The 26839-nt window shown below is 38.3% G+C and overlaps 1 protein-coding gene across 1 annotated transcript in view; it reads left to right on the top strand.

Annotated features, from left to right (window-relative positions):
- Positions 1-26839, top strand: part of LOC105493875 (UTP20 small subunit processome component) — a 111586-nt gene that overhangs the window by 53493 nt on the left and 31254 nt on the right. Inside the window, exons 28-43 of the mRNA XM_071071251.1 lie at positions 1652-1795; positions 2772-2851; positions 6362-6588; positions 7107-7251; positions 8819-8906; positions 11032-11175; positions 11360-11410; positions 11513-11665; positions 13609-13764; positions 14584-14724; positions 15454-15591; positions 21035-21174; positions 21423-21505; positions 23377-23663; positions 24755-24894; positions 25125-25281. Of these exons, the coding sequence (XP_070927352.1) occupies positions 1652-1795; positions 2772-2851; positions 6362-6588; positions 7107-7251; positions 8819-8906; positions 11032-11175; positions 11360-11410; positions 11513-11665; positions 13609-13764; positions 14584-14724; positions 15454-15591; positions 21035-21174; positions 21423-21505; positions 23377-23663; positions 24755-24894; positions 25125-25281 (2274 nt within the window). The remainder of the gene's footprint in view (positions 1-1651; positions 1796-2771; positions 2852-6361; positions 6589-7106; positions 7252-8818; positions 8907-11031; positions 11176-11359; positions 11411-11512; positions 11666-13608; positions 13765-14583; positions 14725-15453; positions 15592-21034; positions 21175-21422; positions 21506-23376; positions 23664-24754; positions 24895-25124; positions 25282-26839) is intronic.

Below are 26839 nucleotides of genomic sequence, written 5' to 3'. Positions count from 1 at the left end.
TAATTTTCCTATTAGTTTTCTTCATGTTATCTTGGCCATAAGACTTGATATTCACTGTATGAGAGCATTTGTGTTGTCTTTATAAATTGCAAGGTGACTTTTAGGTTTTAACGTAGGTAATTAAGGTGATATATAAAAATAAATTATCACTTTTATGTCTAGAGCCCACAGTTTCCTAATCAAGTGGGAAAACGAGCAGGGGTTGAATCTTCTCCCTTTTTTTTTTTTTTTTTTTTTTTAAACTTTCTGTGCTAGGGCAAAATCCCTCTGAGGCCCTTGTCTCTCCTCTGCTTGGCCTAAAGCTCTTCATTCTTTAGTACCCAGTAGAAATCTGCCTATTCCATGAAGCTCTGTCCTGAAATTTGTAGTAATTCCTCCTACTGAAATATCTTTGGGCCAGGTGCAGTGGCTCACGCCTGCAGTCCGAGCACTTTGGGAGGTCGAGACTGGTGGATCACCTGAGATGGGAAGTTCGAGACCAGCCTGACCAACATGGAGAAACCCTGTCTCTACCAGAAATACAAAATGAGCCGGGCATAGTGGCACATGCCTGTAATCCCTGCTACTCGGGAGGCTGAGGCAGGAGAATCACTTGAACCCAGGAGGCGTAGGTTGCAGTGATCCCAGATTGTGTCATTGCAGTTCATTCTGGGCAACAAGAGTGAAACTGCATCTCAAAAAAAAAAAAAAAGAAAGAAAGAAAAAAGAAATGTCTTTGGCATTTTCAGTCTCTTACATACATTCAATAAATTTGCCTTTAATAAGATTTTCAGTTGAATTGAGGTCACGACCGTGGCTGGCATGCCACTGGAGCCATTAGTAGGGACTCAATAAATTGTCCTATTCTGAGCCTGAACAAATTGGCTGTGGATTTGTGATTGTATAACTCACAGGGAAGGAGATGCCAGTGGAAGTAGCAATGTTCGTTATTTTAAAGGTTTGCTTTTACTTCACACTCATTCCAGCCTCTATGCCTCTAAACAGACAAATCATATTTCTTTCTAAATTGCATTTTTCTTTGAACTATGTATGCTGAAATCTTCCTATCCCTTGATTCAGTCACCTCGTCCTCTTGCTGTACAACGTATTTCACTGTATGGAAAAGTCATAAATTCCTTAACTAGTCCCCTAGGCTAATTTTAACAAGAATAATTTATAACTTCTAGTCTTATAAAAAGTAAAATAGTAAGTATGAAAATACATAGAAAAATGACTTTCATTTGAAATGAAGATTTAATTTTTCCCCCCTAATATAAGGCATTATGTTGGGAAAAAAAAGAAAAAAAAATTTTTTGCTTTGTTTAGAATTCTCTATTCGTGGGAATAAATCAGGATTTTACTTGAATAAAACAGTAAAACAGTATAGACTACAAAACAACTATTCCAGTTGTAATAATGTTTTTTCTTAAGGATAACTAGTGTGACTACTAGGCAGTGATATTGTTTTTTAAGACTCTGCTTTCTTTTCTTGTTCAATGAGAAAAGTAAGACAATTTGCTTGGTTGGTGTTCCCATATAAATCAAGTCAACAGATTTAGTAATAGGATTTCCAGTTTAATTCTTAGCCACCTGAGTAAGAGTGCCTCTCTGAGGAATCAGGGATAAAAATGATATATATGTATTTTTTAAACAGAAGATCTTTGTTTTACAGATACAGCTGAGATTTATTAATCCATTGAAAAATTTAAGACGTCTTGGAATCAAAATGGTAACTGATATCTTTTTGGACTGGGAATCATACCAGTTTAGAACAGAAGAAATTGATGCTGTGTTTCATGGTGCAGTTTGGCCCCAGGTAAATCTCGATTTCTACATCTGCCTGTATGCCTTCTGCTTTTTCCTTTATTACTAACTCACCAACATAGCTACCACCCAGACATGAATGCTTACCTGGGTCTTTTCTTTTACATCGAGCCCTTCTTTCTGGAAGTTTTTAGAACACTTTTCTTTGCCTTCACTACCACCTAAAACTCAAGAGTTAGTTTCTGCTATACCATAGCATTTACACTTAAGGCTCAACTGAATATGAATGTGTCTCTTTAGCAACTGTAACATAACTTTTTTTTTGAGACAGAGTCTCGCTTACTGCAACCTCTGCCTCCTGAGTTCAAGAAAGAGATTCTCCTGCCTCAGCCTCCCAGGTAGCTGGAATTACAGGCATGCACCACGATGCCCAGCTAATTTTTGTATTTTTAGTAGAGATGGAGTTTCGCCTTGTTGGCCAGGCTGGTCTTGAACTCCTGACCTTAGGTGATCCATCTGCCTCGGCCTCCCAAGGTGCTGGGATTACAGGCGTGAGCCACTACGCCCGGCCTGTAACATGATTTTTATAGCACCTCACATAGCATTGCCTGTGGCTTTTGACAAGCGTGAGGGAAAACACACAGGTGTTTCTATTACAGACTTCCTATTTTGATTTCTCTGGTTGTAATCCCTTGGTGATGATAACTGGTATAGGTGTAGACTGAAGGAGAGATTTGATTTTAGGAAATGTTTCTAGGTGTTGGAGGTCCCAGTCATTTTCAACACTCTGAAACTTAAAATACCATTTATTTTCTAGTGTCTAGCACTTCCATGCATCACCTTTGCCATTTTTCCTGTGTATATGTTCTTTTGGATCTCTTTATACTTTTTCTTATTCTGTCATTTGGATGTTAATCTCTGTCCCTTGTCTTTTTCATCCTCTGCTGTGATTTCTGTGCTTGTTATTTGTGGTTTTTCTATAATTTGGTATATGTATTTGGTATTCTGTTTTTTACTTTGTCTCCTAGATCAGCAGGCTTGGATCTGAGAGTCAATATTCTCCTACTCCTCTGCTGAAACTGATCAGTATCTGGAGCAGAAACGCAAGGTATAACCTTTCTTTTTTCCTTCTTTAAAAGGGGCAATGTTTTAGACAAATCTGGTTAAAGCAGTCCAGGGAACTAATAATGTAATTTATGGTCTTTCCATACAGTGAACTACTTTTGATACAGTTAAAGAGAATGAGGCAGCTGAGTAAAAGCAAGGAAAGATATGAAAATACATAGTTTAAAGAAAAATATAGCCATGCATGGTGGCTCACGCCTGTAATCCCAGCACTTTGGGAGGCAGAAGCAGGATTGCTTGACCTCAGGAGTTCGAGACCAGTATGGACAACGTAGTGAGGTCTTGTCTTTACTGAAAATCAAAAAATTGGCTGGGCATGTGGCACATTGCTGTAGTTCCAGCTACTTGGAGGCTGAGGTGGGAGCATCACTTGAGCCCACAAAGTCGAGGCTACAATGAGCCATGATCATGCCACTGCATTCTAGCCTGGGAGAAAGCGAGACCCTGTCTCAAAAAAAAAAAAAGATAAAAAGATAAATTGCTAGACAATATATATAGTGTGATGCAGGAAGGTATGTGTCTGTGTATATAAATATGAAATGAAATAGAAACTGTCCAGAAGGACATATGAGAACTATTAACAATGTGGCCATAGCACATGGAGGTTTGGGTGGAACAAAGCAGGGAGAGGAGAGTTTTCATAATACATCTTTTGGACTGTTTGAATTTTTTATAATAATTAAAAAGTAAAAATAGGTAAAATAACATCTTACAAAGTAAAGAAAATTTTAGAGTATGTATTACAGCTAAAACTAATACTTTTTTGGTAATTTTTACAGTTTGATTAAAACTTGAAAATTGTAAGTATTAGAGTTGATAGAGATGTTCTTCTAATATATGTAATAATTATGTCAGCAGTTTGATTTGGCCTGGCATAGGGAGAAACAATGTGAAACACACCAGATAGTTATATCATCACATAAATATTATCATTTTCTGCATGCTTGCTTAAAAATAAATGCTGACTTGTAATTGGCATTCTATGTGTTTTTCCCAGTTCCCACTGAAAATCAGGAAAACCTCACAAGCTTTCTAGATTTTCTAGACGATTGTCTTCTTTGTGAAACTCCATCTAAATGTACATTCAGCTCTCATGGTCAGAAAAGGTTTTATTATTGATTCAGTGATATTAAAATCATAGTCTTGGTTTTTACAAGATTGGAATCATACTGTATAACTGGCTTTTGATTTTGTTTTTTTCGTGTATCTTTATGTCATGAACATTTCTTCATGTTATTAGTCTTCAAAAACAAACCAAAAACCTTGACATTGTCTTCCTCAGGAAAACTTGTCTATTTTACTAATAGTACGTTGTCTACATTTATTCCCCAATTTGACACAGCAATTTTATATCTTTATCATTGGACATTTGTAAGCGACACTTCATAGGCATACTTGAGAAATGTTGTATGTAGTTTTGTCATTTCCATGCAAATAAGCCATGAAGGACTTTCATCCAGGAAGACTTTACAATAGAGATTCATTTTCATATTCGTTGGGGCCTTATTCAAGGTATTGAGCCACATTGTTGGATCCACTTCATTCTTTTCTGCAATTTCTCATGTTTTGGTTGGGTAAATAGAAGCCACATAGCAATGGAAGAGAACCTCTTTTTCCTTTTATACTTAAAACTTACCTGAAAGAAATCTCTAAAATTGTTGACTTCCCTTGGAATCCACATAGCAATAGATATGCATATGACGTTGTGTGTGGAAGAATTAACGAATGAATATTTCAGAACCCCTTCAATGGGAATGTTACTTTTTAATTAAAAAAAAAGATTTTGAAGTGTAGTTCCTGTTTACATAGTGTCAATGAGAAATTAAAACAGATTTTTCATCTATAGAGAAGTCTAGCATTTTACTAGCTTATAAGTAAGTTTAAATTTTCTCAGATATTAGGTGAACTCAGGGCAGCAAAAACTTACTAACTAGGGTGAGCATATACTTTTTTGTCCACATTGAAAAACTCCTGAGGATGAAAAGAGATGTGATAAATAAGTCAGAACAGCCAGTGTAAACCGGGGCTGTCCCAGACCCCTTTCTTAGCTGCTCTGGTTCTAGTCACTGCAGCCCCAGCATAGCACACAGTCTCTTCTTCTGCATGCTCCTTCCAGCTCTGTAAGGCCCTGTCATCACATACTGCCTTTGTTGTATTCATCTGTCTTCATAACTTATTATCCACAGCTCCTTCAGGGCAAAGAGGGTTACACATCTTCATCCATGTGTAGTTGATGATCATTGCATGTTGTTTGAGTGATTGGAATTGCTGATTGAGCCATGCACGTTAGCATGTAGCATGCTCATTGTACTGTGGCAGCAAGTTACGTTGGTCAAGGGAAAACGGTTTGGTCGCTGGGAAGTTGCATTGTATCCGAATGGGCTCTTGCTAGGACTTTACCTGCAGTTGAAAGCAGTTCTCTTCCCTTTTCTGCTGGAAAAAGTTTAAGGCAACAAAACAACATAGTGATTAAGAGCACAGTCTCTGAAGTCACACTAACCTAGCTTCAAATCCTAGCACCACTGTGCGTTCTTTTGGTCAAGTTGGCCTCTGAGCCTCAGTTTCATCACCTGTAAAATGGGTATAATACCCATTTATTGGTGAAGACCCACTTCATTGATAATAGAGGTGATAATATATAATATAAAGTGCCTTGTGTAGAGCCTGCCCGTACTATGCACAATATTTGTTGGACAGAAAGATGTATGAATATAACCTCTTAGAACTTTTCTGTCAGTTTGTCAATGCTAAGTATGTTAAAAAAGGCAAACTATCTGAACTGTTTCTGTTTGACCTTCCTAGTAATTGTTAGGATTGCATTTCTGACTGAATCAGCTGCTGGTTTACGCTTGGCTGGAAAGCCTTTGTCCCTCTGCCCTTGTTGGTGCATTTGCATTAGGAAGGACGTTTATAACTTTCATGTGAGTCTTTCATTATTGGGGATGGATTCATCCCCGTCTCCCAACATTGAGTGTTCCATATCCTGATCAATAAACGTTTGTTTGGTCTGTACTCCTAACTCCTGTGTTCTAGTACATAGGGTTTTATGTGAGTGTTTAAACATTCACGTTCTAGAAAGCTTATAATTGAAAAGTAGTCTGTTTTCAGTAAGTCTCTTTTAGAAAGAGCTTAGACATTGGAGTTTGATTGTGATTCAAATCTCAGCTCTATTATTAGCTCAGTGGCTTCGGACAAATCTGTTTTCTCATCCATAATGTGGGAATAATGATACTACCACATAGAAAGGTTATGAGAAATGAGAAATATATATAAAGTGCCTAAGTAATATGTTTGTAATGTAATACTTAGAATTTCTATTATCCATCGAATTTTAGATTTAATGTAATTCCCCTTTGAATAATCTTATTAATGTGGAAACACACACACATACACATATATATTTGTTAAACTCATGGTGAAAATTCATATGGACATGTTTTTAGAAGTGAACACATTGAGAATAAGATGATTACTACAATGTTTTATCTTCCAGGTATTTCCCTTTGCTGGCTAAACAGAAGCCTGGGCACCCAGAATGTGATATCCTGACCAATGTTTTTGCAATTCTCTCAGCAAAGAATCTTTCTGATGCCACAGCTACTATTGTAATGGACATAGTTGATGACCTTCTTAACCTTCCAGATTTCGAGCCCACAGAAACAGTTTTGAACTTGCTGGTAACTGGATGTGTATACCCTGACATAGCAGAAAACATAGATGGTATGTATGATGACAAAGCAGATAATTCTTAGACTTCTGATGTAGCAATTGTTTCCTCAGAAGAGAAAAAAGATCAGTATAATCTGACTCACTTGAGAGCATGTGCTCATAAGTTTCTTTTCTCTGGGAACTAATACTAATTTATATAAACTGAATTTTCTTTGCAGTTATAAGAATAGATTATTTACTCTTCAAGAAGTCTCAACTCTCCTCCAGGAAATTATGAAAATGATTTCTACTGTCATGTCTCTACATTCTTCTTACCATATTATCCCAAATAATTCCCTTACTATTACCAAAAAATGGTTTAAATAAAGCCTCAAAGGTCTCTTAAATAAGTTCTTGATTTAACTAGTAATATAGCTATTTTGAGTAAGAAGAAAGTTGTTTATTTAGAATCAAAATTTAACTAAATGTTCATAGTGGTTGAGTGCTTTTCTTATCATCATGAAGATTTTGTACAGTTATGCCTTAAGAGAGTTTATTAAAATCAAAACATTAATCATTATCTATTTCAGAGTCTATCACAATAGGAGGAAGATTAATTCTACCTCATGTGCCTGCAATTCTTCAGTATCTCAGCAAAACCACAATAAGTGCAGAAAAGGTGAAAAAGAAAAAGAATAGAGCACAAGTCGGTAAAGAGCTTGGCATTCTTTCAAAGTAAGTGATATGTTGATACTTAAAAGATAACATTACCATCCTTGGTTTTAACTTTTTAAAAAATTATTATCTTGGCCAGGCGTGGTGGCTCATGCCTGTAATCCCAGCACTTTGGGAGGCTGAGGTGGGTGGATCACCTGAGGTCAGGAGTTCGAGACCAGCCTGACCAACATGGCAAAACCCTGTCTCTGCTGAAAATACAAAAGTTAGCTGGGCCTGGTGGTGGACACCTGTAATCCCAGCTACTCGGGAGACTGAGGCAGGAGAGTCACCTGAACCCAGGAGGCGGAGGTTGCAGTGAGCCGAGATCGTGCCACTGCACCCCAGCCTGGGTGACAGAGTAAAACTTTGTCAGAAAATGAAATAAAATAAAATTTTTAAAAATTACCTTGTTTTTCAGGTGTTTGAACCTGGCAATACAGAGCTAAAAAGTTTTTTAGTATTTTTGAATCCCCTTTACTTTTAAGTTAATGCAGAATTCCCTTTCTCTGCTGGAACACTTACTAGAAACCGTTCATAGCATCTGTCCTTGTTTAATAAAATTAAAGGGAACAGATTTTTCAAAATCCTAAAGTAGACTAATAGATTTGTTTGTTTAGCCTTTGTGTATTTTGAGTTTTGTGGAATTACGGTTTTTTACTCTTTAGTGTAATAATAAAAATAATTAACTTGAAAGAGCAGATTGTTCTGTTTTTTGTCAGGAAGATCTCACAAGGGTTTTTAAAGAATCTGTTTGGCAATAGACCTAGGAGTCTGTTGTGATTTTGGTAAAGGGAAAGGTTGATAAACCTGAATGCAAGAAACAATTCTATCTTAATTTTAAATTGACCATTACAAGGCTTAGTTGTTGAAAATGTATTTTTTCTGTTATTTAAAACAGTATCAACCAAAGGTGATCTGTTCGAATCTTCTAGAAACTTCTTTGCAATGCTTTTTAAAATACTGTTGTATTTCTAAGTTATGCAGAATGGGAAATCATACTAAATACACTCATTAAATTTCATCCTAGGCTATGTGGTAGTAGAAAGATGATGAAAGGAGATTAGGTACCAGAAAGACCAGAGTTTGAAAGACCTGCTGTACTTCTTTCTAGCTGTGAGACGTCAGTTTCTCTGAGTTTCAGTTTTTCTCTGGGCATAATGAGGCTGACGATTCCTATATTGCAGGGCTATCGTGGGTGTTAAATTGAAATACTGTACATAAACCCTTAAGTCTTGGCACTTAAAAATGTTGCTTCTTTGCAAAATAAAGCAATTACTAATTGCCAGATTACAGGACTGGAGTTCACTCTAACCCACCTATTCACCTGTTCACTGTAACCCACACAATCAGATATTGCAAAATAAATAGAATAGTAGCCATGAGCTTGATGTTGGAGAGGAGTAAGAGTAGCACAGCTAAGTAACTGAGGTAAACTTTTTATACATGCACACATACTTAAAAGCTAGCTGTGTATTGGAATGCTAAAACTGTGTTTTAGTCACTGATGTTTTTCTACAAAAAGTTTAACTTCTTAGAGAAATATTCCTGTATATGGTCCTTACATACTTGTTTTTTCCTTCTTTAGGATCAGCAAGTTTATGAAAGACAAAGAACAAAGTTCTCTACTCATTACGCTTCTCCTTCCATTCCTCCACCGTGGCAATATTGCTGAGGTACAAACTCGTAGGACACTTACTCTGTCTTTAGAATAGCGCTTTATCTCTAGGTTTACTTGCGAGCAGCACTTTTACTGGCTAGGTTTTGTGATGCATTTGTTCCAAGGAACTTAAAAGACTTTTTATAGAAATACAAAAATTAGGCCAGGCAGGGTGGCTCACGCCTGTAATCCCAGCACTTTGGGAGGCTCAGGTGGGTGGATCACCTGAGGTCGGGAGTTCGAGACCAGCCTGACCAACATGGAGAAACCCCATCTCTACTAAAAATTCAAAATTAGCCAGTGGCACATGTGGTGGCACATGCCCGTAATCCCAGCTACTCGGGAGGCTGAGGCAGGAGAATTGCTTGAACCCGGGAGGCGGAGGTTGCTGTGAGCCCAGACTGCGCCATTGCACTCCAGCCTGGGCAACAAGAGTGAAAATCCATCTCAAAAAAAAAAAAATTAATTAATTAAATAAATAAAATTTTAAAATGAGAGGGAAAAGATTAGGACAGACGCTAGGAATGGGGGCAGGCAGGCAAGAAAGTGGAGACGTCATCATCTACAACAATAACAAAGTACTAGCCCCTTTGTTTCCCTTGTTTAGCTTCTGATTCATTTCAGGCGTTTTTCTTTCTCTAACAAGCCTGGAACCCAAGAAGTGCATTGTGTAAATTTTTTTTTTTTGAGATGGAGTTTCACTCTTGTTGTCCCAGGCTGGAGTGCCATGGCACAATCTTGGCTCACTGCAACCTCCGCCTCCTGGATTTAAGCAATTCTTCTGCCTCAGCCTCGAGTAGCTGGGACTACAGGCGCCCACCACCACCCCCAGCTAATTTTTTTGTATGTTTTGTAGAGACGGGGTTTCACTATGTTGGCCAGGCTGGCCTCGAACTCCTGACCTCAGGTGATCCGCCTGCCTCGGCCTCCCAAAGTGCTGGGATTACAGGCATGAGCCACCGTGCCCGGCCGCATTGTATAATCTTAATTGTAGATCACAGTGGCAAAACGGAATAAAAATCAGACTTTTAATATTCAGACACAGCTAAGTGTTTCTGGTACGATTTGCAAACCACAGTTCAGTCTTAGTTAAGAGTCCTCCAGTGGCTCATGCTCATTTGTCAGACTCAGTAGTGATACTAAACATTTCTCACCACACAGTTGTTCAATTTAGAAGACCACAGATCTGTGGACAACCAGAAGTGTATACAATTGGCCCTCTGTATTCACATTTCCACATCTGTGGATTCATCCAACCTTGGATGAAAATATTTGGAGAAATAACAATGTAATTATAAAAATGATGCAAATTTTAACCAGCTGGGCGTGGTGGCTCACGGCTGTAATCCCCGCACTTTGGGAGGCTAAGGCAGGCAGATCACGAGGTCAGGAGTTCATGACCAGCCTGGCCCATGTAGTGAAACCCCGTTTCTACTAAAAATACAAAAATTAGCCAGGCATGGTGGCATGTGCCTGTACTCCCAGCTACTCAGGAAGCTTAAGCAGGAGAATCACCTGAACCCAGGAGGTGGAGGTTGTGGTGAGCCGAGATCATGTCACTGCACTCCAGAATGGACAAAAGAGACTCCACCTCAAAATGAATAAATAAATAAAATAAAAATAAAAATGATGCAAAGTTTAAAAATTGAGTATAACAACCATTTACATAGCATTTACATTGTATTGGGTATTATAAGTAATCTAGAGGTGACTTAAAACATACAGAATGGTGTGTGGGTGATATGCAAATACCATGCCACTTTATATAAGGGACTTAAACATCCTTGGAGTTTGGTATTTTTTGGGGTTCTGGAACCAGTCCCCCTTGGATACTGAGGGACTACTGTACTTCAGCAAGCTCATTTTCTTGTATCTTTTTTGATTAGACAATAGAAGAAATTATGTTTCAAAACTACATATATTGCTTATTAGAATTAAAGGAAGAAACTGGTTCACACGTTCTTAAGGGTTTTACATTAAATTAAAATGCTAAAATCTTTTAAAAGATGATAAAATAATTTTTCCAATTACTACTTTCATACCTTATTTGTAATTGTTTTCTATGTTGTGATATATTAAAGTATAATTTGACCAGTTTATAACTTACTGAAATATGACTTCTCTTAACATTTCTTCTCAAGGATACAGAGGTCGATATTCTGGTGACAGTACAAAACTTGTTAAAGCATTGTGTGGACCCTACAAGCTTCCTCAAGCCTATAGCAAAACTTTTCTCAGTTATTAAGAACAAACTGTCAAGAAAATTGCTTTGTACAGTTTTCGAGGTCTGTACTATTCATTTTTACTCCAAATCACCCTTTTAAAAAAAATGTAATTATGACTTATAAACCATATTAGGGGCTTTCTTCATGCCAGGGTGATGTTTTTATGCGAATTTGAGTGGGGACAGGGAACTGAGGGGAGGAGGGCAGAAAAGTTAAGGTAACACACTGTTTTCTTTCCTTTCAGACTCTTTCTGATTTTGAGAGTGGGTTAAAATATATTACTGATGTTGTCAAGGTAAGAAAGAAGGGTTCTCTTTGGCTTCAAAAGTATTATCATTTTTGTTTACTTAAGATTTATATACCTTCATTTATATAATTTCAATGACATTTCTTATAGCTTAACGCCTTCGATCAAAGACATCTTGATGATATCAACTTTGACCTTCGCTTTGAGACTTTCCAGACGATCACCTGTTATATTAAAGAAATGCAAATTGTGGATGTTAACTACCTAATTCCAGTTATGCATAATTGTTTCTATAATCTAGAGGTAGGTTATTATAGCAAAATTCATAAATTATTTTTTATTGTTCTGGTAATACAGCTGCCTAATACAGTGACCTAATCTTTAAATTTGTTTTTTGAGGGGGGACAAAGGTTTTTAGGATTAAATTTCGTCGTGTGAAGAATCTTTTGTCTGGCAAAACACTTATTCTTACGATTGGAAAGGCAAATATTGTGAATAAAATAACACATATGAAAGCATCTTGAAAAAAATCAAGAAGTTACGTATTAGAATAGGGAAATCCATAGAGATGAAGTACATTAGGTCACTAAGGCTGCAGAAAGGGAGGAATGGGGCGTGATTTCTAATGGGTATAGGGTTTCTTTTGGGAGTGATGAAAATGTTCTGGAATTAGCGGTGATGATCACACAACCTCCTGAATATACTAAAACCCATTGAATTGTACTTTTTTTTTTTTTTTTTTTGAGACAGGATCTTGTTCTCAGCCAGGCTGGAGTACAGTGATGTGATCTTGGTTCACTGCAGCCTCCGCCTCCGGGTTCAACCAATTCTCCCACCTCAGCCTCCTGAGTAGTAGCTGGGATTACATGGGCGCGCCACCACACCCACCTAATTTTTGCATTTTAGTAGAGACAAAGTTTCATCATGTTGGCCAGGCTGGTCTCGAACTTCTGACCTCAGGTGATCTGCCCATCTTGGCCTTCCAAAGTACTGGGATTATAGGTGTGCGCCACAACAACCAGCCAAATTGTAAATTTTTTAAAAGGGTGAATTTTATGGTGTATCAGTTACATCAATTTATAAACACGTAACTATACTAATTGAAAATTATCCCTTTTTTATTGAAGTTATAAGAGAAATAAAAAATGTTTGGATTATATTAAGTGCTATGTTGCTGAACTGAATTAAAATCCAAAAATGCAGAAAATGAAACCTTTGATTATTGTTAACTGTGTAGTGGCATCAGTGATCTCTTTGTGGCATTTATAGTTATTCATCTAATATTAAGGATTATGTAATATATGAAAAAATAATCTCCCCATTTTATGCTCATTCTTCATAATCATGTCAAAACTCAGCACAAAAAATTCTAAGTCACTGCCTGGCTGGCTGAGTCAAGGATACCTTCCCTACACTCACTTTGACATTCTTCAAACCACAAACTCTAGAGCAGCCAATTCTGTCATTTTCAGTAATGACCTGATACTGAATATTGAAAACTGGCTTCTGGAGCAGCCAATTCTGTCATTTTCAGTAATGACCTGATACTGAATATTGAAAACTGGCGGCCGGGTGCGGTGGCTCAAGCCTGTAATCCCAGCACTTTGGGAGGCCGAGGCGGGTGGATCACGAGGTCAGGAGATCAAGACTATCCTGGCTAACATGGTGAAACCCCGTCTCTACTAAAAATACAAAAAACTAGCCAGGCGTGGTGGCGGGCGCCTGTAGTCTCAGCTACTTGGGAGGCTGAGGCGGGAGAATGGCGTGAACCCGGGAGGCGGAGCTTGCAGTGAGCCGAGATCACGCCACTGCACTCCAGCCTGGGAGACACAGCGAGACTCCGTCTCAAAAAAAAAAAAAAAAAAAAGAAAACTGGCTTCTGGAGCAGCCAATTCTGTCATTTTCAGTAATGACCTGATACTGAATATTGAAAACTGGCTTTAGTGAACCTTTTAGACTGCCTGCTTTGGGAGGTAAAACTAATTAACAAGGACATTTCATAGTGCTACCTGAAATTAAATGACACTTCTTGGGAAGCATGGTTTTTCAGCCATTTACAGTATTATATTCCTCATAGCCCCACATTTGGTTCTCCCTTAGGTATGAAGTATTTGTGGGAACTTGCTTAGTAGGCATTTTTACAAGCACGGTGACAGACTTTTGTAGATGCTTGTACTGGGAAGTAATATTCCATATTGTAGTTATTATAGAATAATTTGGTTTTTTTTTTCTCTTTTTTTTTGCAGTTAGGAGATATGAGTTTAAGTGATAATGCCAGCATGTGCCTGATGAGTATCATCAAAAAGCTAGCTGCCTTGAATGTCACAGAGAAAGACTATAGAGAAATTATCCACCGTTCACTCCTGGAGAAATTGAGGAAAGGTCTGAAGAGCCAGACAGAGGTATGTAACTTTGTCTTTTAGGCACTACTGTCTGAGGCTGTGTTTTGTTTTGTTTTCCCACATTTGCTACTGTTGTATAGAAAAGTAGTAAGGCATAGTGCATTTAATGAGAATACTTGATTGAGTAAATAGTCACTAGACTTTTAATGGGAGTGGCACTAGAAAGGAGAGCAGTCACATTTTTCTGTTTTTGTTTTTTTTTTTTTTGAGATGGAGTCTTGCTCTGTTGTCCAGGCTGGACTGCAGTGGCGTGATCTTGGCTCACTGCAAGCTCTGCCTCCCAGATTCAAGTGATTCTCCTGCCTCAGCCTCCAGAGTAGCTGGGATTAGAGGCACGCGCCACCACACCCAGCTAATTTTTGTATTTTTAGTAGACATGGGGTTTCACCATGCTGGCCAGGCTGGTCTCGAGCTCCTGACCTCAAGTGATCCACTCGACTCGGCCTCCCAAAGTGCTGGGATTACAGGCGTGAGCCACCATGCCTGGCCACCAGTCACTTTTGATCTAATACAGCTGTCAGGTTTTTTGTTTGTTTGTTTGTTTGTTTTTTGAGACAGGGGCTCACTTTGTTGCCCAGGCTGGAATGCACCACCGCACCTGCCTGATTTTTGTATTTTTTGTAGAGATAGGATTTCACCATGTTGTCCAGGCTGTTCTCAAACTCCTGGGCTCGAGCAATCCTGATTTTTTTTTTTTTTTTTTAACAGTGGAAATATTTTACTTTTTAAAATTTTGTGTCTTTTTCTGTTTCCTCATATTCTCTCAGAAGCAAATTCTTTTTAAAATAAAATATTTTTTTCTTCACTTCATATTTACAGAGTATTCAACAGGATTATACCACGATACTTTCCTGTTTAATTCAAACCTTTCCAAACCAACTGGAATTCAAAGACTTGGTACAGCTTACTCATTACCATGATCCAGAAATGGACTTCTTTGAGAACATGAAGCACATTCAGGTAGAAGACAATTCTGCTTTTCCTACCTATGAAATACTTCAAACAGTTCTGCCTCATTTGGAAAGACGTGTTTTAACTTTCCGAAAAGGTTTAAGCTTCTCTTTCCTTAGCCTTTATGATCATCATTGAAATTTGCATTAAGATGATCATTTCCTGGATTCTGATTTCTTTGGTGGTATCACAAACCACAGTTAATAATAGTGTCGCTTTTCTCTGCCTTTTCCTAAGAAGTGTAAATACTTTGGGTTCACTGTTAAACAAATGCTATGGATTCTATCTCTGAAAGCAAATCAAGGCACAGGTGTTTGCTCATGTAACACATAGACTGTGCTTTCTTTTTTTTTTTGAGGCAGAGTTTCACTCTTATTGCCCAGTCTGGAGTGCAATGGCGCGATCTCAGCTCAGTGTATCCTCCACCTCCAGAGTTCAAGGGATTCTCCTGCCTCATCCTCCCGAGTAGCTGGGATTACAGGCATGTGCCACCATGCCCAGCTAATTTTGTATTTTTAGTAGAGATGGGGTTTCTCCATGTTGGCCAGGCTGATCTCGAACTCCTGACCTCAGGTGATCTGCCCACCTCGGCCTCCCAAAGTGCTGGGATTACAGGCATGAGCCACTGCGCCCGGCCACTCCTTTAATCTTTTCATGAAAAGAGAATACAATACTAAAATGGAGCTGTTTGAAGGTGAGATTGTTCAGTAACTAATTCATATTTTATCTAACTCATAGATCCACAGAAGAGCAAGAGCCTTGAAGAAACTTGCAAAACAACTAATGGAAGGCAAAGTTGTTCTGTCTTCTAAATCTCTTCAGAATTACATCATGCCTTATGCCATGACTCCAATTTTTGATGAGAAAATGCTCAAGGTAGGTCATTAGATCTAGAAACCAAGGACCCTCTTCCCATACCATGACACCCTTTACCAAAATATAGATGGAGTTTGTGTTTATGTTGATGTCACCACCATAATTAGAGGTTTAGAGTAGTTCTAAAGCTCTTAGAACTGTGCCTGACACATAGTAAATGCTATCTAAATGATGGCTATTATTTGTGTTTTTTTCTATTATTAGCTCACAAAGGCCCACCACAAAATATTCTTCCTCCTAGAAATTATCACATTATTAAAATTGCATACTTTTATTTTTGTGTCATAGGACTTAAATCTGGTTAACTACCCTAGTGAGCAGTCATTATTTTCGCAAATGACTTACAGGAAGTGAAATGAAATAGTAGTTATCATTAACACCGTACCAGGTACCAGGCACTATTTCAAGTGCTTCATTCTCACAACAACTCAACCCTCTGGAGTAGGGTAGAGACTATTCTTCAAGTACTATTTTACAGGAGAGCAATCTGAGAAGAAGTGAGGTTATATAACTTTCTCAGAGACGCCCAGAGTCAGAACAGATATTCGAACTTAGGGCTGTTTTAACCTTTATATTATACAGTGCCTAGAATGGTACCTGGCACATAGTAAAGACTAGATAAGTAATTATTGATTAAAAAGATTAATGAGGTCAAGTGCCGTGGCTCACACCTGTAATCTCAGCACTTTAGGAGGCCAAGTCAGGTGGATCACTTGAGGTCAGGAGTTTGAGACCAGCCTGGCCAACATGGCAAAAATCCGTCTATACCAAAAATATAAAAATTAACCAGGCATGGTGGTGCATGCCTGTAATCCCAGCTACTCAGGAGGCTGAGGCAGGAGGATCACTTGAACCCAGGAGGCAGAGGCTGCAGTGAGCTGAGGTTGTACCACTGCACTCCAGCCTGAGCAACAGAGCAAGACTATTTGGAAAAAAAAAAAAAAGATTAATGAAAGGTGGTATTAAATGATCATAGAAATTCAAATCTAATTGCAGAAATGTCAGGATTTGGGACTTAAATTTATACTGTTGATTACATAGCCTTATACAATAGTAGATTTCCTCTGTTGTTTCAGGGTATTCAAAATGTTTAAAAGAATTATCTAAGTAGTTAAAAGATAGCTCCCTTATATTCTGGTTTAAAAAGCTAGTAAGCATAACCTAACTGTTTGATGCCATTAAAATATGAATGGCATGTAGACAAGAAAAAAAAATAAAGTATACTTAGCTTTGGTTGGTGTTCACATGGTATCTCCTTTTTTTGAGATGGAGTCTCACTCTGTCACCTAGGCTGGAGTGCAGTGGCGCGATCTCAGCTCACTGTAACCTCCACCTAGCAGGTTCCAGTGATTCTTCTGCCTCAGCCTCCTGAGTAGCTGGGATTACAGGTGCCTGCCACCACGCCCAACTAATTTTTGTATTTTTAGTAAAGATGGAGCTTCACCATGTTCACCAGGTTGGTCCAGAACTCATGACCTTAGGTGATCCACCCACCTCAGCCACTCAAGGTGTTGGGATTACAGGCGTGAACCACCGTGCCCTGCCAGTATATCCTTTTCTAGACTTATATTTTTAACCTAATTATGACTTTACATTTAAAGTTGGTTTCTTATTGGTAGCTTTTGACTGGGTCTTGCTTTTTATCCAGTCCAACAACCTTTTAATTGGTATTTAGACCATTCGCATTTAATATGATTATTTATAAGATTGTGTTTTGATCTGAGTCTTCTTATTTTCCATTTGACCCCATTTTTTCTTTTTTTCTCTTTATCTTTTTTTCTGTTGGATTAATTATACTTTTTTGAGATTTTATTTTATCTCTATTGGCTTATTAGTTATTGAGGGATTTTTGCCATAGGTTTTTGCCTCTCCATTCATTTTAAACTACACAGTACATTGTTGTCATTTTTGCTTTAAGTAGTCAATTATCTTTTAAGGAACTCTTTGAAAATAAAGAAAAGGTCTTTTATATTTGCTTACACATTTATAGTTTCTGGTGCTCTTTGTTTCTTTGTGGAGTTCCACATATTCATCTGGTATCATTTTTCTTCTTCTAATTATATTTTTAAAATTTCTTATTTATTTGTTGTGTCAGGAAACAAAGGAGAATTTTTGTTGTTGTTGTTTGTTGTGTGTATGTGAGTTTTTTGGTTTTTTGTTTTTGTTTGTAGAGACAGGGTCTCCTTTGTTGCTCAGGCTGGTCTTAAACATCTGGCCTCAAGCAACCCTCCCACTTCAGCCTCCAAAGTACTGAAATTACAGGCATGAGCCACTGTGCCTGGACTTCATTTTATTTCTGACAAGAGGACTTCCCTTAATTTTTAGTCCAGGTCTACTAGTGATTCACTCTTACAGCTTTTGTTTGTCTTTGCTTGTCTTTGTTTTTGCAAGATAATGTTGCTGGGTATAGAATTCTCGATTGATAGGTTTATTGTGTTTTTGTTTTTGTTTTTTCCTTCTAGTACTTCAAAGATGGTGCTCAACTGTATTCTGGCTTGTATTATTTCCAATGAGAAGTCATTCTTAACTTTGTTCCCCCGAATGTAATGTGTTTGGGGGTTGTTTGTTTTTGTTTTGTTTTTTTGTTTGTTGTTGTTATTGTTTGGCCTGGCCCTTGTAGACAGTTTCTGGATTTTTTTATAGAGTTTTTTCTTAACTGCTTTTAAAAATGTATCTCTTTACCTTTGGTTTTAAGCCATTTGATTATGAGTACCTTAGTGTCGTTTCTTTTATGATTCTTGTGCTCGGGGTTCATTGACCTTCTTGAATATATACATATGTAGTTTGCATAAAACTTGACAATTTTCTTTTCTTTTTTTTTTTTTTGGAGACAGAATCTCACTCTGTCACCTAGGCTGGAGTGAGAATGTCACTCTGCCACCCAGGCTGCAGTGGCACAATCTCTGCTTTCTGTAACTTCTGCCTCCCAGGTTCAAGCAATTCTCCTACCTCAGCCTCTCTGGTAACTGGGACTACAGGCATATGCCACCACTCTTGGCTAATTTTATTATATTTTTTATAGAGACGGGGTTTTGTTATGTTTTCCAGGCTGGTGTCAAACTCCTGACTTCAAGTGATCCATCCGCGATGGCCTCCCAAAGTGTTGGGATTACAGGGTTGAGCCGCTATTCCCAGCCAAACTTGGCAATTTTCATATATTATTTCTTTAAATATTTTTGGGTCCCCTTCTTGCCTTTGGAGACTCCAGTGTACATTATTAGGTCACTTGAAGTTGTCCCATAACTCAGAGGCTTTTATATTGTTTTGCTTTTTTCATCTTTTTTTTTTTTTTCTGGGTTTTATTTTGTTTCATTTTTCTGCTGCTCTGTCTTCAAGTTCACTAATCTTTTTATCTGCATTGTCTAATCTGCTGTAAATCCCATCCAGTATATCTTCCCTCTCAGAATTGTCTTTTTTATCTCTAGAAGTCAATTTCATCTTTTCAAAATATCTTTCATGTCTCTCCTTAACATTCTTATGCTTTTCTCTCACTTCTTTTATTTTTCTAAGTATTAAAGTTTTAACCACTTATAACCATATGAGAATTTTATAAATTATTGCCAAGCCTGCTAGAAAACTTGCATAGGGTCTCGCTCTGTCTCTCAGGCTGGAGTGCAGTGGTATGATCATAGCTCACTGCAGCTTCAAACTCCTGGACTCAAATGATCCTCGCACCTCAGCCTCCCAAGTACCTGGGACTCCAGGTGTACACCACTGCACCTGGCTAATTTTTAATTTATTTTTTGTAGAGATGGAGTTCTCGCTTTGTTGCCCAGGCTATTCTCAAGTGATTCTCCCACACTGGCCTCCTGAGTAGCTGGGACTACAGGCGAGCGCCACCATGCCCAGCTGTAATTTCTTATTAGGTGCCAGACATTATGAATTTTACCTTACTGGGCGTTGGGTACATTAGGATGTCTTTAAGTATTCCTGAGAATTATTCTCAGATGCAGTTAGATTACTTGTGAATAGTCTAATTCTTTAGAATCTTGCTTTCAAGCTCTTAGGGCAGGAGCAGCCTTTAGTCTATGACTAATAGGGCCCTGGTACTGAGATACTACCATTCTAAGGACCTAAATACCCAATGCCCTGTGTAGCATGAGGTGTTTCACTCTGGCTGATGGGACTGTGAACTAGCCTCAACCTTATATGGTCTTTGATGATTGTTTTGCCTGTTCCCTTCTTTGGTTCTTTTCCCGTGTCTTCCTTACTCACGCTTACTGCTCAGTACTCAGCCGAAGACTCAAGGGGCTTGCTCTGTGCAGCTTCCCTCTGTGCAGCTCTTCTCTCTGGTGCTGTGCCCCGTGGACTCTAGCTACCGTAGCCTCAACCCTGTCTTCTAACTCAGGAAGACCACTGGGCTCTTTTTGGTTTCTCTTCCTGTGCTGCAACTTAACAGTTCTCTCCACAGAGTAAATTGGGGTAATTATAAGCCTCACTTTATTTATTTATTTCTGTCAGAGATCACTGGCCTGCAGTGGTTGATATCCAAGGTTTGGAAACTGTTGTTTCATGTATTTTTTTTTTTTTTTCCAAGATGGAGTCTCACTCTGTGGCCTAGGCTGGAGTGCCGTGGCATAATCTTGGCTCACTGCAACCTCCGCCTCCCGGAATCAAGCGATTCTCCTGCCACAGCCTCCTGAGTAGCTGGGATTACAGGTGCTCACCACCATGCCCAACTAATTTTTGTATTTTTAGTAGAGACGAAGTTTTACCATGTTGGTCAGGCTGGTCTTGTACTCCTGACCTTGTGATCCGCCCTCCTTGGCCTCCCAAAGTGCTGGGATTACAGGCGTGTGCCACCGCGCCTGGCCTGTTTCATGCGTTTTGCCTGCTTTTCTAGTTTAAGGTCTACAGGTAAATCCACTCTCTGTTTTTCATCATGGCCTGAAAGAGATGTCTCTGAGTCAGTGTACTTTTTTTTTTTTTTTTTTTTTGATAAAAGTTGCAGGGTACATGTGCAGGGTGTGCAGGTTTGTTACATAGGTAAACATGTGCCATGGTGGTTTGCTGTACCTACTAACCCATCACCTAGGTATTAAGCCCAACATGCATTAGCTGTTTTTCCGATTATCTTCCTCCCCTCGACCCCCACCACCCACAATGTACTTTTGAGGACTGAGTAGCACAATACATAATTTTTGTCATTTGTCGGTTTTTCTACATTGAATTTATTTCATTTGCTTTCTGTAGTCTCGAACCCATTAAGGAGGTCTGAGTGGAAAATAGTCCAAAATATGTTAATAGCCTTTAAAAGATGATATAATTCCTTTAAATGGATAACATGTTTTCCTAGGGTTAGAGGGGAAAATGAGCATAGTTTGGGCATTCTTTCTCTTCTGTAATTACCGAGAACCTACTAAGTTTTTCAATATACTGAGTTAGCCTTGCATTTTATTAGCAAATCCTTGTTCTGCATTGATACTCTGGATTTATTTTACAGCATGAAAATATAACTATTGCTGCCACAGAGATTATTGGAGCCATTTGCAAACATCTCTCTTGGTCAGCATATATGTATTACTTGAAACATTTCATTCATGTCTTACAAACGGGACAGATCAGTCAAAAACTGGGTGTCAGGTATGGTCAAACTTCTTATTTTTGTTTTGTTTTTTAAATGTAATTTTAAAAATATTTTCTGAATTAGTCTTTCTGTATCTCAATTTACTTTTATCTTGTATTAATAAGGTTATGCTAATACCTGTTAAAATTAAAAGTGCTAATAAAAATAATTTTAATGTTTATTAGTGTTTAAATTTCCTCTCCTTTTATAGTCCAATGATATTAATAATCAAATGAACATTTCTGTGTACTTTTTTTTTTTACAGTTTGCTAGTAATAGTGTTAGAAGCATTCCACTTTGACCACAAAACTCTTGAAGAACAAATGGAAAAAATTGAGAATGAAGAAAGTAAGTTTCTTAAACTTTTTTCGTTTTTTGTTGTTGTTGTTGTTGTTGTTGTTGTTGTTTTTTGAGACAGAGTCTCTTGGTCGCCAGGCTGGAGTGCAGTGGCGCGATCTCAGCTTACTGCAAGGTCCACCTCCCGGGTTTACGCCATTCTCCTGCCTCAGCCTCCCGAGTAGCTGGGACTACAGGCGCCCGCCACCACGCCCGGCTAATTTTTTCATATTTTTAGTAGAGACGGGGTTTCCCTGTGTTAACCAGCATGGTCTCGATCTCCTGACCTCGTGATCCACCCGCCTCGGCCTCCCAAAGTGCTGAGATTACAGGCGTGAGCCACCATGCCCGCCCCTTAAACTTTCTTAAACAAGATTTTCATCTTATTCTTGGATAGTTTATGATAATGAGTAAAGATGGTGACAGTCAACTTATTCCCTTTGTCTGCTCTTACTAGCAATGGCCAATTAATGAGTCAGGAGGGAAGCTAAAATGAATGGTTTAAGTATTCTTGGAAAACTATATAACAGAAGAGAAGGCTAGTCTAAATTGTATCAGTGAAAAAATGTGAGCTGTAGATTATTAATATAGAAATCCAATTTTATCACCTTCTTGTGTGAAAAGAGCATTAATAAATAGAAAGTGTAAGAAAATAAGTAATTAAAAATTAGAGCAGCAATTGGTGGAAAATCAACTGGATACAATAGAAAAAAATCAACAAAGTTAAAAATAAATAAGTATTTGAAAAGATTATAAATTGGGCGAGGGACAGTAGCTCACAATTGTAATCCCAGCTACTTAGAAGATTATAAATTGGCAAATGCCTGACAAGATTGATCTGTAAAAATAGAAGATGTAATAAACATTACTAGAAATTAAAAAGGGTCACAATTAAGTCAAAAGGTATCCTTGTATTTATAAATTTGAATACTTGGCTGAGATGTACAAATTCTTAGAAAAATATAATGCAAAAACTGACTTTAGAAGAAAATAGAACATCTAGATAGATTTCTAACCATTAAAGGAATTGAATGCACAGTTAGGCTGGGGCATGGTGGCTCACGCCTGTAATCCCAGCACTTTGGGAGGCCAAGGCAGGTGGATCACTTGAGGCCAGGAGTTCGAGACCAGCCTGGTCAACATAGCGAAACCCTGTGTGTACTAAATATACAAAAAATTAGTTGGGCACGGTGGTGCACACTTGTAATCTCAACTACTCAGGAGGCTAAGGCACGAGAATTGCTTGAACCCAGGAGGCAGAGGTTGCAGTAAGCTGAGATCGCACTACTGCGCTTCAGCCTGGGTGACAGAGCAAGACTGTCTCAAAAAAAAAAAAAAAAAAAATTGAATCTGCAGTTAATCATCTGATGAAAACACCAGGTTGGTTTATAGCTAAGTTTTACCAACCATTCAAGGGGTAGATCATTTCAACCTATACCAGCTATTCCAGATGATTGGAAAAGAGGAATCCCCACTAACTTGTAAAATTCTTGTAATCGCATACCAGAAACTGACAAAGACTCTATGGGCAGTTGGCTGTCATTAGGATTTTCATGCTCATGAATGGAGGTGCTTTATTTGGTTAAGACGTTCCTGCCCCCCAAGCCTCCCAGTGGGTTCCCCTATTACCCTGTACTTGCTGTTCTGTGTTCTTTTATAATCAGCAGTTTATTTGTCTCTCTCATTAAACTCTAAACTGTGAGAAAGCAAAACCCATAGTCCTCTCATTTACTGCTCGTTCCTCAGCACTTACCTTGCCTGCCCACAGTTGCTGATTAGATATTTTTTATCGGAAGTTGGATGTTGGTGGGAAAAACTGCTTACCACAACTTTGTGGTTTCCTTATTTGATTTAAGGTGACTTTTATTGTTTATTAAACATAGATGCCATTGAAGCAATTGAGTTACCAGAGCCTGAGGCCATGGAATTAGAGCACGTGGATGAGGAAGAGAAGGAAAATACATGCAAGAGTTTGTCAGACCACGAACAGCCGGGAACCCCTGATCCAGCTGACTCTGGAGGGACATCAGCTAAAGAATCCGAGTGTATCACAAAACCTGTCTCTTTCCTTCCTCAAAACAAGGAAGAATTAGAGAGAACAATTAAAAATATCCAAGGAACCATAACCGGGGATATTCTACCCAGGCTACATAAATGCCTTGCATCTACGGTAATAACTTTATCTGGGGTCCAGCAGGTCTGTGTGAATTCTGGTGTTGGTGGAGCCCTGTCACACTGAGGCTCTTAGTGATTATTGATTGATTTCAGCTTTTAGATTTCCTTTTCTCTCAACACTTCACAATTCACCCCTCTACTCTTATCCCTTCAACTTCAGGCTTATCCTGCTGCAACTAAGCAGTAACACTCATTCTTTGTGATTTTGATATGGTAAATAAATGCTTTTCCATCTCCAAAGTAGTTATTAAGAGACTCCCGTGTCCCAAAAAGGTTATTAAAAATTAGAATATGTTTCCCTTTCGTACTTTTTGGTCAGTTCTGCACTATTCAAAATTCATCTTTCTCTTAGTTAACAGAGATAATATTTAGCAGTGCGTTCTCATGAAGCCAAAGCCTTTCTTTCCTTCTCAGGGTGAAACACGGGTTGGCCAACAATGGCGCAGGGACTAAATCTAGCCTGTGGCCTGTTTTTGTATAGCTTTATTGGAACACAATTACCCATTTGTTTACATAGTGTTTAGTACTGACTTTTTATCACAACATCAGAGTTAAGTCAGAGCCCATAAAGCCAAAAATACTATCTGGCCCTCTTCAGAGAAAGTTTGCTAACTCCTGGCATATAATATTGATTTATATTTTTGTATATTTTGTATATTTGTAAATAAACTTTTATTTGAGGCCCTGTATTTATATATACTAACAGCGTCACTCAAACACTTGACTGTTCCAACTGATACACATTTTATATGAGTTTCCTATACTTCACAGCAGTGAAAATCCACACTGGTGAAAATTTGGCTTTATTTTTTTTCTGATGGCTTCTTTGAAAAGTAGAACATTCTTACTCCTGTTATTTTTATAATTTTTAGAGAGCTATCCTCAAATTAGAGATTTGGTTTATTTTTAAATAAACTTAGAAATGGGCTTAAGATCTATAGAAAGAGCTGCCTTTCTTTTCTTTCTTTTTTTTAAATGATCATCCATCCTTCTGGAAAAATTTGTCTTTCAGATACAAGGTTGCAGTATTGGTAGATCACTGATCCATTTACTTTTATTTTAACTTAACCTAAATGTTTCTTGCAGACTAAAAGAGAAGAAGAACACAAGCTCATCAAGTCAAAGGTTGTGAATGATGAGGAAGTGGTTCGCGTTCCATTAGCGTTTGCCATGGTTAAACTAATGCAGTCCCTTCCACAAGAAGTTATGGAAGCTAATCTGCCAAGGTGTGTTTTGTAACAAATTAGAAGTTTAGTGAAACTCAGAAATTGCTTCTTTTCTTCCTTGTTTTTGAACCTCTTTTGTCAGGAAGAGGAAAAGTACTGTCATAACTTGCTGTGGTTTAGAGTCTTAACAGGGAAATTTGAGTTATGAGTAATTAAGAGACAAAAGGATATGTGTATGTTTAATTGCTTCGTTTATTTGATTAATCATTTTTCAACTTCTCATTTTCTAGTATTTTGCTGAAAGTGTGTGCCCTACTCAAGAACAGAGCCCAAGAAATCAGAGACATTGCACGCAGCACTCTTGCGAAGATAATAGAGGATCTTGGTGTGCACTTCCTCCAATATGTTTTAAAAGAATTACAGACTACCCTTGTCCGTGGATACCAGGTAAATTGCATCTTGTGCTTTATATTCAAGTTCTGTTGGAGTTAAAATATTTGCAACTTGAACACTGCAAGTTATGGAACTTCGGGCCTGTCTTTAATCAATTTGATCCACTGAGACACTGAGCAGTAATATTCAAAAGTTTCTAATTAGTATTAAGGAAATCTGTTATTTGAATAGTTCCTATATCTGATTTTTAAAAGATCCTCATAGGCTTGGGTTACATGACCTATCTTTTTCTCTCAAATTACTTCATATCAAGCTTTATATTCTCTGAGTTCTTAATATAATTATTTTTGAATGTGTATTGACTGTGTTATCACTGGTATGAATAATAAAGAACATACACATTTGTTTAAGAGTTGGAATATAAAATGTAAGTTATAAAATAAGGGGCTGGGTGCGGTGGCTTATGCCTGTACACCCAGCACTTTGGGAGGCCAAGGCAGGGAGATGACTTTAGGCCAGGAGTTCAAGACCAGCCTGGTTAACATAGTGAGACCTCTTCCCTACAAAAAACAATAATAAAAATAACCAAGCTTGATGGCACATGTCTGTGGTCCCAGCTACTCAGGGAGCTGAGGTGGGAGGATTGCTTGAGCCTGGAAGGTCAAGGCTGCAGTGAGCTGTGATTGTGCCACAGAACTCCAGCCTGGGCTACAGAGTGAAACCCTGTCTCAAAAAAATAAAATAAGAGCACCAAGTGGAATACGCAGCAGTCCGAGTGGTTATGTGGTATCTAGCCCCTTGCTGCTCCAACCATGGCGCCTGGACAGACAGTATTTGCAGCATCTGGGGCTTGTGAGAAATACAGGATTTAAAGGTCCTACACCTGACCTACAGAAACTGCATTTTCATATGATCCCTGGGTGATTTGAAGTTTGAGGAACGCTGTAGCTTGTTCTTTTCAAGTAAGCAGCCATGTTACTTGTTGGGTTGGGGATGAAGAATGATGCTTGAAGAAAACAATTTTGGTACCATCTATATGATTAAGACTCCTGGTAGTTAGCTTTACCTTGTACATCCTAGTTTGTTAATGGGTAAGGTTCCTAGTCTATAGACTGTAAATCTAACACACTAAGAAATGTCATATTCATTTTGACTATCTTTCTTTGTATAGATTTTTAATAGTTGCTCTATAGATTACCATATATTAACTTAACTTTCAAGAGTCTACTGAGAATCAGTGTTTTACCAATTCAAGTGGAATGTAGAAACCATATCACCCTGTAGGTCCCTTTGCCCTTCACCCTTTGTATTATAGCTCTTTATGTATTAACATCTCTGTATATTGAAAACTTCATTAGGCAGTATTACAATTTTTACTTATAATTGTCACACAAGTTCTCAGCACTTAAGAGGAGAGTAGTCTGGGCTGGGCGCAGTGGCTCACGCCTATAATCCCAGCACTTTGGGAGGCCGAGGCGGGCAGATCACGAGGTCAGGAGATTGAGACCACGCTGGCTAACACTGTGAAACCCCGTCTCTACTAAAAATACAAAAAATTAGCCGGGCGTGGTGGCGGGCGCCTGTAGTCCCAGCTACTCAGGAGGCTGAGGCA

The sequence above is a fragment of the Macaca nemestrina genome, chromosome 10, assembly GCF_043159975.1.
Source record: "Macaca nemestrina isolate mMacNem1 chromosome 10, mMacNem.hap1, whole genome shotgun sequence".
Classification (NCBI taxonomy): domain Eukaryota; kingdom Metazoa; phylum Chordata; class Mammalia; order Primates; family Cercopithecidae; genus Macaca; species Macaca nemestrina.
The sequence above is the reverse complement of the archived record's forward strand: the minus strand, read 5'-3'. Positions and strand labels throughout refer to the sequence as shown.